The following is a 12,664-nucleotide window of genomic DNA, read 5'->3' as shown; positions in this document are numbered from 1 at the left end:
AAACAGAAAATGCATTTTCAGTGCTCTCTCCTGATTGGCTTAAATGTTGTCACTTACATGGAAATGTACTATATTCTGTTTACTAAAGAGCTGGAGAGACCCCTCTGACCGAACAAACACTCTGTGGCAATGATTACTATCAGAGTAGTACTTTAACCTTTGTAGCTTATTGTGTTCACAATAAGCAACTTGTCGTATTACTCAGATCCGGTTGCAGGCAGGCAAGCGCAGTGCGGTATATCCTGTTGTGTGTCTCTGTTACTGTGTGTGTGTGTGTGTGTGTGTGTGTGTGTGTGTGTGTGTGTGTGTGTGTGTGTGTGTGTGTGTGTGTGTGTGTGTGTGTGTGACTGTGTGTGTGTGTGACTGTGTTTGTGCGATGTACGCCTGCTGCCTGATTTAGCGGAGGCTGTGTCCTCTGAGTCAGGCTCCGATGTTTATTTGTTCCTTAATTAGGACGGTTATTACAATTATAGACTAATTGTATACATTAATATAGCCCTACTGTATTTGCTCCAAGCTGTTTTTTTTAAATAAAGACAGTTGGAAAAGGGGAGAATGACTCCTGTTCTTAACAAATCACCAAGATTTCATGAGAAAAAAGGCTGCATGCAGCAATGAAGCTTGTTTAGAAAAATGACGGGTTTTGGGCTGGGCTGTGCCCAATTTGTCAATTATGTATCAGGCTTCGGGTCGGGCTGGGCTGACATTCTGTAGGGCTGGGTTGAGCCAGGCTCAAATATTTAGGCCTGATTGTTAAAGCTCTAATACTGTGTACAGATTTGCGTTATTTTTGGAGAGCATCTGAAAGGATTATCAAAAAATCCTTTTAGCAAAAGTCGGCCTCCTGGTGGCGCTATAAAATTCATTACATTCATGATGTTTCTTTTGATTGTTATTGGTCCAACATGGCGATATGTTCCTTGTAATCATTGACAACTACTACTTAAACATTTGACTGACAAGCTGCTGTGATAACGATGTGAGAAGAGAGAGAAACATAAGTGTGTTACTGTGTACCTTGATCTCCTATAGCCTCCTGTGGGCCTTGGTCTCTGGGATTATCTGCATTGTCCTCCTCCACCCTCTCCTCCCTGTCTCCTCCAACGTTCCTCACCCTCCTTGGTCTGCCTGGCCTGCCAGACATCTGAAGGAACAACGCAAAAAAAGTAACTCCAGTTAATTAGTACAAGTTTACGCTTATAAAATGTACATATATTATGCATTAAGTGATTACAATGTAATGTGCTATATTCATGAATATGTTTAAATATCATGTTACTCACTTTGTCCAATATCTGTTTGTCCTACATTGGTCTGTGAGCTGCTGTCTGTTCTACTCTGACTTTAACAATGCTTCACCCAAGCAGGTGGTTTTGGACACACATCTGAAAGCACACACACACACACACACACACACACACACACACACACACACACACACACACACACACACACACACACACACACACACACACACACACAATGCAAGGTAGCCAGTAGACTCTTAACCACAGGATGTACGTGTGAACATGAGTCTGAACAATTGTGGGCGGAGAAAAAGAACAAAAAGTGTTCTCCTCCTTCCTGAACAACTGCTGTAGATCTACCCTTTATTATGAGTTGTAGATCTACCCTTTATTATGAGTTGCTTAAAACTGTATATTTTGTATTCTGTGTCATTGTCTGCTGAACTGTTGTTTTGTCCAGTTGTTTGAGTGTTGAATGGTTAATGGACCACAATGGAAACATTTAGGCTTCATCCATGTTTTACTCGTACGTAAAAGTTGTCAAAATAATATTTAACCAATAAATTAAAACAACAGGCCAATAAAATCATTCTGATTTTAAATCTGATTATAGAGAGTTTAAAGAAGAAATAGTGGTGACACTGTGTTAATGTAGATAATAATAAGTATCAATGTATGATGTTGACTGATGTTACAAATGACTGTGAACAGCAGTTTGTGGTCGACGACCCCAGCTTTTTTCTCACAGGAAACAGAGTGTTTTCAACGCACAGCTCCTCACATCCTGCCTCCTATTATCTGTGCTGCAGTGAGAACAACAGTACTGTTTGTAATGTTGTGTATGTCGTGCATCCATTGGTCTGCACAGTGAACCTGTTTGAAATGGCATGCATCGTTCTCTACATGCATGGCCCCAAATAGGCTGGCGCTCAAAGGGTGCCGTCCTAGTAATTATTACTATAACCATAACTATAATGGATTGATTATTGATTATTAAGGATTGATTATTGTGACTAATGTAATAACAGGAGGAGCAAACAATCAAATAGTGTCTAAATATGAGGTCGTTTCATAAGCCTGTGTAGTACAGTAGCCTATGGTTTGCCCAACAGACCATCCTGCTGGGTCCCTTTAGTTTGTATTTATTTGATAGACTGACTGCATGTTGAAGGACCTAGAGCTAATTAGTAGAGTACTTATGAGGGCATCCATACAGTAGGACTTCTAAAATAAATACTTTTTTATTCTATTTTTTATTACCGCTATGAGACCTACAGGATTGCTGGCAGGAACACCGGTGAGACACAGCCAAAAGGTAGAGCTACCATTTGATTGTAAACGACCTCAGGTTTCTAATGGGACCAACCTTGTCAGGAAGAAGGCTAAATGCCGGATGATGCAACATTTTGGCGAGGGAAAAATTGCCATCAACATTTTCCAAATGGTCCCTTGACCTCTCACCTCAATGTGAATGGAAATGAGTTACATGGGTACCTACAAGCTGCCTCTGTACAGACATGCCACATTTATGCTAATCTCATGCCATTTTTTACAATATGTAATGTTTTCCACCTATTGTAAAAGATTATGCCCAGCTGGCACACGACGTCTATTGACGTTAATTTTTGGTTGGATTTAGGTCGTGACGTCAGCTAACCAAAATCCAACGTTAGACCAACGTCAACTTCCAACACTGTATCAACGTAATAATTTGACGTCAATTGACGTTGATATTTGGTTGATTTTAGGTTGTGTTGGTAACTGACCAATAACCAATGTCTGTTCAACGTATTATCCCAACGTCAGTTTGACGTCAAATACTGACTTGCTGTTGTTGGATTTTTGACCAAACCTCAGTGTCTGCCCAACGTTATTTTACTAACGTCCACATAACGTTGAGGTCTAACATCATCAGACGTTAATATTTGGTTGGTTTTAGGTTGTGTTGGTAACTAACCATTAACTAACGTCTGTTCAACGTATTATCCCAATGTCAGTTTGACGTCAAATACTGACATGCTGTTGTCGGATATTTGACCAAACCTCAATGTCTGCCCAATGTTATTATGACAACATCCACACAACGTTGCAGTCTAACATCATTAGACGTAGATATTTGGTTGGTTTTAGGTTGTGTTGGTAACTAACCAATAACCAACGTATTTTCAACGTATTATCCCAACGTAAGGTTGACGTTGAATACTGACATGCTGTTGTCGGATTTTTGACCAAACCTCAATGTCTGCCCAACGTTATTTTACTAACGTCCACATAACGTTGATGTCTAACATCATCAGACGTTGATATTTGGTTGGTTTTAGGTTGTGTTGGTAACTAGCCAATAACCAACGTCTGTTCAATGTGTTATCCCAACGTCAGTTTGACGTCGAATTCTGACATGCTGTTGTCAGATTTTTGACCAAACCTCAGTGTCTGCCCAACGTTATTATGAAAACGTCCACACAACATTGCAGTCTAACATCATTAGACGTTGATATTTGGTTGAATTTAGGTTGTGTTGGTAACTGACCAATAACCAACGTCTGTTCAACGTATTACCCCAACGTAAGGTTGACGTTGAATACTGACATGCTGTTGTCGGATTTTTGACCAAACCTCAATGTCTGCTCAACGTTATTTTACTAACGTCCACATAACGTTGATGTCTAACATCATCAGACGTTGATATTTGGTTAGTTTTAGGTTGTGTTGGTAACTGACCAATAACCAATGTCTGTTCAACGTATTATCCCAACGTCAGTTTGACGTCAAATACTGACATGCTGTTGTTGGATTTTTGACCAAACCTCAGTGTCTGCCCAACGTTATTTTACTAACGTCCACATAACGTTGATGTCTAACATCATCAGACGTTGATATTTGGTTGGTTTTAGGTTGTGTTGGTAACTAGCCAATAACCAACGTCTGTTCAATGTGTTATCCCAGCGTCAGTTTGACGTCGAATTCTGACATGCTGTTGTCAGATTTTTGACCAAACCTCAGTGTCTGCCCAATGTTATTATGAAAACGTCCACACAACATTGCAGTCTAACATCATCAGACGTTGATATTTGGTTGGTTTTAGGTTGTGTTGGTAACTAGCCAATAACCAACGTCTGTTCAATGTGTTATCCCAACGTCAGTTTGACGTCGAATTCTGACATGCTGTTGTCAGATTTTTGACCAAACCTCAGTGTCTGCCCAACGTTATTATGAAAACGTCCACACAACATTGCAGTCTAACATCATTAGACGTTGATATTTGGTTGAATTTAGGTTGTGTTGGTAACTGACCAATAACCAACGTCTGTTCAACGTATTACCCCAACGTAAGGTTGACGATGAATACTGACATGCTGTTGTCGGATTTTTGACCAAACCTCAATGTCTGCTCAACGTTATTTTACTAACGTCCACATAACGTTGATGTCTAACATCATCAGACGTTGATATTTGGTTAGTTTTAGGTTGTGTTGGTAACTGACCAATAACCAATGTCTGTTCAACGTATTATCCCAACGTCAGTTTGACGTCAAATACTGACATGCTGTTGTTGGATTTTTGACCAAACCTCAGTGTCTGCCCAACGTTATTTTACTAACGTCCACATAACGTTTATGTCTAACATCATCAGACGTTGATATTTGGTTGGTTTTAGGTTGTGTTGGTAACTAGCCAATAACCAACGTCTGTTCAATGTGTTATCCCAGCGTCAGTTTGACGTCGAATTCTGACATGCTGTTGTCAGATTTTTGACCAAACCTCAGTGTCTGCCCAACGTTATTATGAAAACGTCCACACAACATTGCAGTCTAACATCATTAGACGTTGATATTTGGTTGGTTTTAGGTTGTGTTGGTAACTGACCAATAACCAACGTCTGTTCAACGTATTACCCCAACGTAAGGTTGACGTTGAATACTGACATGCTGTTGTCGGATTTTTGACCAAACCTCAATGTCTGCCCAACGTTATTTTACTAACGTCCACATAACGTTGATGTCTAACATCATCAGACGTTGATATTTGGTTGGTTTTAGGTTGTGTTGGTAAGTAACCAATACCCAACGTCTGCTCAACGTATTATGCTAACGTCATATTGACGTAGAATACTGACATGCTGTTGTCAGGTATTGTGACCAAAACCCGATGTCTGCTTAACGTTGTTATGCTAACGTCCACACAATGTTAATTTCTAACATCATTAAACGTTGATATCTGGTTGGTTTTAAGTTGTGTTGGTAAAGAACCTATACCCAATGTCTGTTCAACGTATCATGCTAACGTCGTACTGACATAGAATACTGACATGCTGTTGTCCGGTATTGTGACCAAAACACAACGTCTGCTTAACGTTATTATGCTAACGTCCACACAATGCTACATTATAACATCATTAAACTTTTATATCTGGTTAGTTTTAAGTTGTGCTGGTAGTAACCTATTCCCAACGTCTGTTCAACGTATCATGCTAACGTCGTACTGACGTAGAATACTGACATACTGTTGTCGGGTATCGTGACCAAAACACAACGTCTGCTAAACGTTATAATGCTAATGTCCACACAATGTTACATTCTAACATCATTAAACGTTGATATCTGGTTAGTTTTAAATTGTGTTGGTAAGTAACCTATACCCAACGTCTGTTCAACGTATCATGCTAACGTCGTACTGATGTAGAATGCTGACATACTGTTGTCGGGTATCGTGACCAAAACACAAGGTCTGCTAAACGTTATTATGCTAACGTCCACACAATGTTACATTCTAACATCATGAAACGTTGATATCTGGTTAGTTTTAAGTTGTGTTGGTAAGTAACCAATACCCAACGTCTGTTCAACATATTATGCTAACGTCGTATTGACGTAGAATACTGACATGCTGATGTCAGGTATTGTGACCAAAACCCAACGTCTGCTAAATGTTATTATGCTAACGTCCACACAATGTTACATTCTAACATCATTAAACGTTGATATCTGGTTAGTTTTAAGTTGTGTTGGTAAGTAACCAATACCCAACGTCTACTCAACGTATTATGCTAACGTCATATTGACGTAGAATACTGACATGCTGTTGTCGGGTATTGTGACCAAACCCCAATGTCTGTTTAACGTTATTATGCTAACGTCCACACAATGTTAAATTCTAACATCATTAAACGTTGATAACTGGTTGGTTTTAAGTTGTGTTGGTAAGTAGCCTATACCCAACGTCTGTTCAACGTATCATGCTAACGTCGTACTGACATAGAATACTGACATGCTGTTGTCCGGTATTGTGACCAAAACACAACGTCTGCTTAACGTTATTATGCTAACGTCCACACAATGCTACATTCTAACATCATTAAACTTTGATATCTGGTTAGTTTTAAGTTGTGTTGGTAGTAATATTCCCAATGTCTGTTCAACGTATCATGCTAACGTTGTGCTGACGTAGAATACTGACATACTGTTGTCGGGTATTGTGACCAAAACATAACGTCTGCTAAACGTTATTATGCCAATGTCCATACAATGTTAGATTTCTAACATCCTTAAACGTTGATATCTGGTTAGTTTTAAGTTGTGTTGGTAAGTAACCTATACCCAACGTCTGTTCAACGTATCATGCTAACGTCGTACTGACGTAGAATGCTGACATACTGTTGTCGGGTATCGTGACCAAAACACAAGGTCTGCTTAACGTTATTATGCTAACGTCCACACAATGTTACATCCTAACATCATGAAACGTTGATATCTGGTTAGTTTAAATTTGTGTTGGTAAGTAACCAATACCCAACGTCTGTTCAACATATCATGCTAACGTTGTACTGACGTAGAATACTGACATGCTGTTGTCGGGTATTGTGACCAAAACCCAATGTCTGCTTAACATTACAATGTTAACAGCCACACATCAACGTTAGATCCTAACGCCATTAGATGTAGATTTGTTGTTGGTTTAAGTTGTGTTGGTGAATAACCAACATTCAACGTCTGTTCAACGTCTCTTGCTAACGTAACATTAACGTGGAATACTGACATTTTGTTGTTGGGTATTGTGACCAAAGCCCAACGTCTTCTTAACATTATAATCTTAACGTGCACACAACGTTAAATACTAACGCCATTATATATGCTGTTAAGCAACTGTAATCCAACATTTTCTTAACGTCTCATGCCAATGTCATATTGACGTAAATACCAATATTCAGTCGTCTTGTGTGGGTATTGTGACCAAAACCCAATGTCTGCTAAACTTCATAATGAAAAGATCCCCTCAACATTCAAACCTCATTAGATGTAGATATTTTGCTGGGTTAATGTGGCTGTTACTTAAACAAAATCCAACATAGTCTGACTGTAGAATATGGACAATAAGTACTGAAGGTTGTGACATAGAGTAATGATCTAGCATCTGTTTAAGCTGCAAAAGTCCAACCAGAGCAATTTGTAGCTGTTTCATCTGTGGTTCAACTATATTCTTCCAGATGAGCTACAGGGCCACCCCATGGCCCAGAAAAGTGTTTGTGCAGTTCTATAACCCTCAGCCTTTTCCAGATAACTGAATTTGACTTTCAGACAAATACCATCAAGTTGCTCCTGAGGCACATGCCAGCAGCCCACCTATAGTTAACCTGGGGCTGTATGTGAGACTGATTAGCTACAGGTTTCTTTGCCAGTGTGGATTTAGAGCCAAGGCAACATGGTTAAGGCCAGTTATACCTTTTTCCTTCCGCTTTAGCAGATGTTAGTTGTTGGTGATCAGCCAGCTGCATCTTAAAGGAATGCGACCGACAGTGAGGTAGGTAGACAGCCAATAATTTGCCCTTATGACCTTCCTTAGTTCCAGAGGGCAAATTCAGTTTCAGCTTCACACAGCTTATGGCTGCTCAAATGTTTTATGTTGAGCGCTTGGGGTGGGTGGACTGTCGGGGTCCACCCCTACAGTGTCTTGCTCAGGACACTTCGCCCCGTCCAGGGCCTTTGAGGCAAACCGGGGACCTTCTGATTATCTAACCAGTAACCTATGCTGCCCTAAATAATAAACCCATATGAAAAGAAATGCATCAATACATTACAATGCATAGACACCGGCCTACCTCAAAACCAGGGTCTTCCTAAGTTGTGACATATGGAGCAAGAGTGTGTGACTGTGACACCGTTTATCATCCACACCACTATGTATGTACTACTGGGTGGACGGAAGGGCGGACAGATGGACAGACAGACAGATGGACAGACAGACAGACAGACAGACAGACAGACAGACAGACAGACAGACACTTTTTGTTACCCTTTCAGCCTAAATGCCTGACTGTACCTCATGCTGTTTAAATTTCTGACTTATAAAGTAATCAATCAATCAATCACAAAAAGTAAAATAATTGTTTGCCCTGATATGTAGTGGAGTAAAATAATAAAGTATCAAAAGATAGTGTGGGAGCCAAGTTTGAATATTGTGTTTATTATATTAATAACTGCTTATTTTGTGATTTGTATTTTTGCCTAAACAGTTCATGTATATCGAAGTATATGATTGTTAAATAAGCTAAGTTAAAAAGGTTTAAATAAGTCAATAATTTGTTTAATTCATGATGAGGTTCTGTAGGTTAAAAACAATGCTGTTACTGTAGCTTTAAGAAGAGAGCTCAGGTTGTGTAACTGAGAATTTGATTGAGATTGCTAACACCTGAGTGTGCCCAGGGCAGTGCTGATTAAGATTTCTATCACCTGTGTGTGCAGGGCTGTGCAGATTCAGTTGATGCTCAAGACAAGGTCAGAGCGACACAGTTTTTTGACCGTAGTATATCTTTTTGTTTGAGAACTTGCTTTTAGATCACTTCTGTAACCAGGGAACACATTTTTTTGAATAAATCTTTTTGTGATTCTTTTTACATCGAAGTCCTGTGAAGTTTTTCTGCTCAAGGGAATATACACGAGTATAGAAACGTGCCTCTGAGATTCAACCACTCACAGATAGAAACACACACATGAATTTAAAAAAATACAACATCATTAAACGTTGATATCTGGTTAGTTTTAAGTTGTGTTGGTAATTAACCAATACCCAACGTCTGCACAACAATACATTTCAAACTAGATTGTCAAATGTCTCCTCAAATCACTGAGCAGTAGAGCAACGTTCTGCTCTTTCATTGGACGACTCATTGGACTTGTGGGTGGGACCACAGTTGTATAACACCAGACTGCAACTGGTAACTGCTCCAGCAGCCTGCAGTTTGAATTAAGAGGGAGAGAAGACAGGAAGAGATACTTGTTTGTGCATGGAGATGTTTTTTTGAGAATCCCAGGACTTCTAGAATCACAATCTTTTGCACAGGTGAGTTAATAATTAATTTCCTTCTAACTTGAAATGAAATATTTGACTTTTTTTAAAATAAAGTTCTACATTCTGTTTATGACCGAGTGAGGTGATTTCTTCATGTGCAAATCAGTCATGCTTTGTTTTTTTGTTTTTCTTTTCCTTTTCTTTGCATGTTTTTGAAACAACTGGCATTGTTTGAATAAATCCTTTGCCCAAAATGATTACAGTACCTGCCTTTTGTGGCAAACAGTGGAAACTAGAAAGAGGCTATAGGCCTACTGCATTAACTAGATGGACTGATCCCCACTGCTTTGTGTTGGTGGCTTGGTGCTGCTGAGTTAAACATTTAAATTGCAGCTTTTAAAGATAATGTCTTATTTTAGGGGAAGTTCTGTTGTTCATGATTCATGTTTTCAGTTGGGAATGTGTGTTATTGAAGGGTAAAGCTCACATGCCTCACAGCTATTTTTGTGTGAGACAGTGCAGTGTAACAAAAAATCAGGCATAAGGGTTGGTTGCATTTGAATACTCTTTTTATTGTGTAGCCTTTATCATAGTTTTAACAATTATATTAGCTTGTAAGACATTATTTTCAGTCTAATATTGGCCAAGCCTAACAGTAAAGCCCACCTAAAAAAAATAAACATAATAGAGGAATGTAAACACTATGTTGAAGATTGATTGGTAAGTAACCAATCCCCAACGTCTGTTCAACGTATCATGCTAACGTCATATTGACATAGAATACTGACATGCTGTTGTCAGGTATTGTAACCAAAACCCAACGTCTGCTTAGCGTCATTATGCTAACGTTCACACAATGTCAAAATCTAACATCATTAAACGTTGTTTTTTTGTTGGATTTTAGTTTATTCGTCATGTCCCTGGTGTTTAAAGACCTTAAGAGGTGTAAAGATAGAATAATATCTTAGCTGTTCACTTAATATGGCATTTTCCTTCCTGTGACTTTTACCATACTCTCAGGTTGTCATGGTTGGAGACACAGGAGGTAATTCATTGGATGATGCACCCAGAAGAATGATGCCGTTCCTCATGTCACATGAATTGACACTCCAGTACAACCTCTGTTGACATCATGGCAAGAATAAGTCCCCGGGGCCTGTGTCTTTTTGACGTTGCATATGGTAAGTTAAACATTTTAATTGCCCGATGTAACTTTTCCTTGACCTTTCCGTTATCTTTCTAATTTAAATTTTACAAGGAGTGCTACAAAATGTTGATTATTTTTATATACGTTGGCAGTTATGCCTAAGTTCAAGAGTTTGGAATCACTGTCTTTATGCTAACGTCCATACAATGTCAAATTCCAACATTATTAAACGTTGTTTTTTTGTTGGATTTTAGTTGTGTTGGTGAGTAACCAATACCCAACATCTGTTCAAGGTATCATGCTGTCATTTTGACATAGAATACTGACATGCTGTTGTCAGGTATTGTAACCAAAACCCAACGTCTGCTTAACCTCATTATGCAAACAACCACACAATGTTAAATTATAACATCATTAAACACAATTTTTTTGTTGGATTTTAGTTGTGTTGGTGAGTAACCAACATCTGTTCAACGTATCATGCTAACGTCAAATTGACAAAGAATACCGACATTTTGTTGTCGGATATTGTGATCAAAGCCCAATGTCTGCTTAAAGGTAGGGTAAGTGATATTTTTTGGTTAAAACAAAAAGTATTTTGCTAAAAGGTTAAAATACTATATTCTGATAGTAATCATTGCTATAGAGTGTTTTTTCAGTAACATATGTCTCCCTGTCTCTCCAGCTCTTTAATAAACAGAAAATACATTTTTCGGTAGGTGTCAAAATCTCAGCCAATCAGGAGAAAGTACCAATTTTTAAGCTTAATTTGTATAGTGTTCCAGTTCCAATTTTGCATGCTCATTTCTTAGTGTCATCACTTCCAATTTCACTTGTTTAATCTGTATCCTGATTGAGTTCTCTGTCCTGGTTGGATAAAATTGGAAATGAAACTGAAACTGAAACGAAAATGCATTTTCTGTTTAATAAGAGCTGGAGAGACAAGGAGACTCCTAATACTGAACAAACACTCTATAGCAATGAGTACTATCAGAATATAGAGCTATTTAACAATTATTTTAACCAACGCAAATCACTTACCCTACCTTTAACGTTATGATACACAACGTTAAATTCTAACGCCATTAGACGTTGATATTTTGTTGGTTTTAATTTGTGCTGTTAAGCAACTATAATCCAAAGTTTTCTCAAAGTTTTTTTCCATTTCTGAGGAATGTAAACACTATGTTAAAGATCTATTGGTAAACCATCTTAAGTTGAAATATTCCTGTGCAGTTGAATGGCCGAAGAACAGAGTGAAGAACAGTTAGTATTTTGCATTAACCGATACTTGATATACAGTAGCTGATAATGAAGTAGGTGTAGGTTTGATAGCTGTCGTTTTTGCTGCTGTTCCAGCCCATATTGAATTTAAATGTCCACAGACATTTCGGAAGGCAGAGATAGCCTATCTGATAATCAGTTTTTTCAAGACTTCATTTTCTTCTTAATTACTATTGTCATATTAATATGTATGTCCAAGCATCCAAGTATAATCAACATATCATCTGCCTTCCACAGCACATCATTTGACACCACTGTAAAGGTACTTCAGCTTCCAAACACCCGTGATCCAGACTTGGTGAGCCTCCACCAAGTCCGAAGTAAGTATAATATCAGGGCGTTAATTTGAGGGGTAATATGTCCTTAAATGATGATTCAGCTTTCCCACGGTAATGACTTTCCTGGAACATTTTTAATTGAGTTATAAATTCCCACAGGGCTGTGGGCACCCTGATGATTTTTTGACACAGTTAAACAAAACAGGCACAGATAAACTAGAAAACATTAGTCTACAGTCAGCTGTGTAATGAAAAAGCAGTCTTATAGTGTTAATATTGAAAGGGCAGGGATGTGAAGTTTCACTCAACCAACGATTCGATATAATTCACCATACTGGGTTCACAATACAATTTCTTCTTGGGTTTTCTCTGAAGTAGTTGTGCCATGGCATGAGGCCATTGTGAGAGGAAGTCTCTATCTT

General features: G+C 38.6%; 2 protein-coding genes across 3 annotated transcripts in view; both read right to left on the bottom strand.

Moving 5' to 3' along the window:
* Positions 1-1,403, bottom strand: part of LOC308083954 (CD209 antigen-like protein C) — an 83,680-nt gene extending 82,277 nt beyond the window's left edge. For both annotated transcript variants that reach the window (XM_080426389.1, XM_080426388.1), the window contains exons 1-2: positions 1,284-1,403; positions 1,018-1,144 (exon numbers count right to left, since the gene is read on the bottom strand). In XM_080426389.1, the coding sequence (XP_080282515.1) occupies positions 1,018-1,144 (127 nt within the window). In that variant the 5' untranslated portion in view covers positions 1,284-1,403. The remainder of the gene's footprint in view (positions 1-1,017; positions 1,145-1,283) is intronic.
* The window catches only part of hs1bp3 (HCLS1 binding protein 3), a 259,964-nt gene that overhangs the window by 198,144 nt on the left and 49,156 nt on the right, over positions 1-12,664 (bottom strand). The gene's annotated exons all lie outside the window — the stretch shown is intronic.

This window comes from Gymnoscopelus braueri (genome assembly GCF_963280865.1).
Source record: "Gymnoscopelus braueri genome assembly, chromosome: 4".
In the NCBI taxonomy this organism is placed as follows: Eukaryota; Metazoa; Chordata; class Actinopteri; order Myctophiformes; family Myctophidae; genus Gymnoscopelus; species Gymnoscopelus braueri.
Note: the sequence above shows the minus strand (reverse complement) of the source record. Positions and strands in the feature narration are given on the sequence as shown.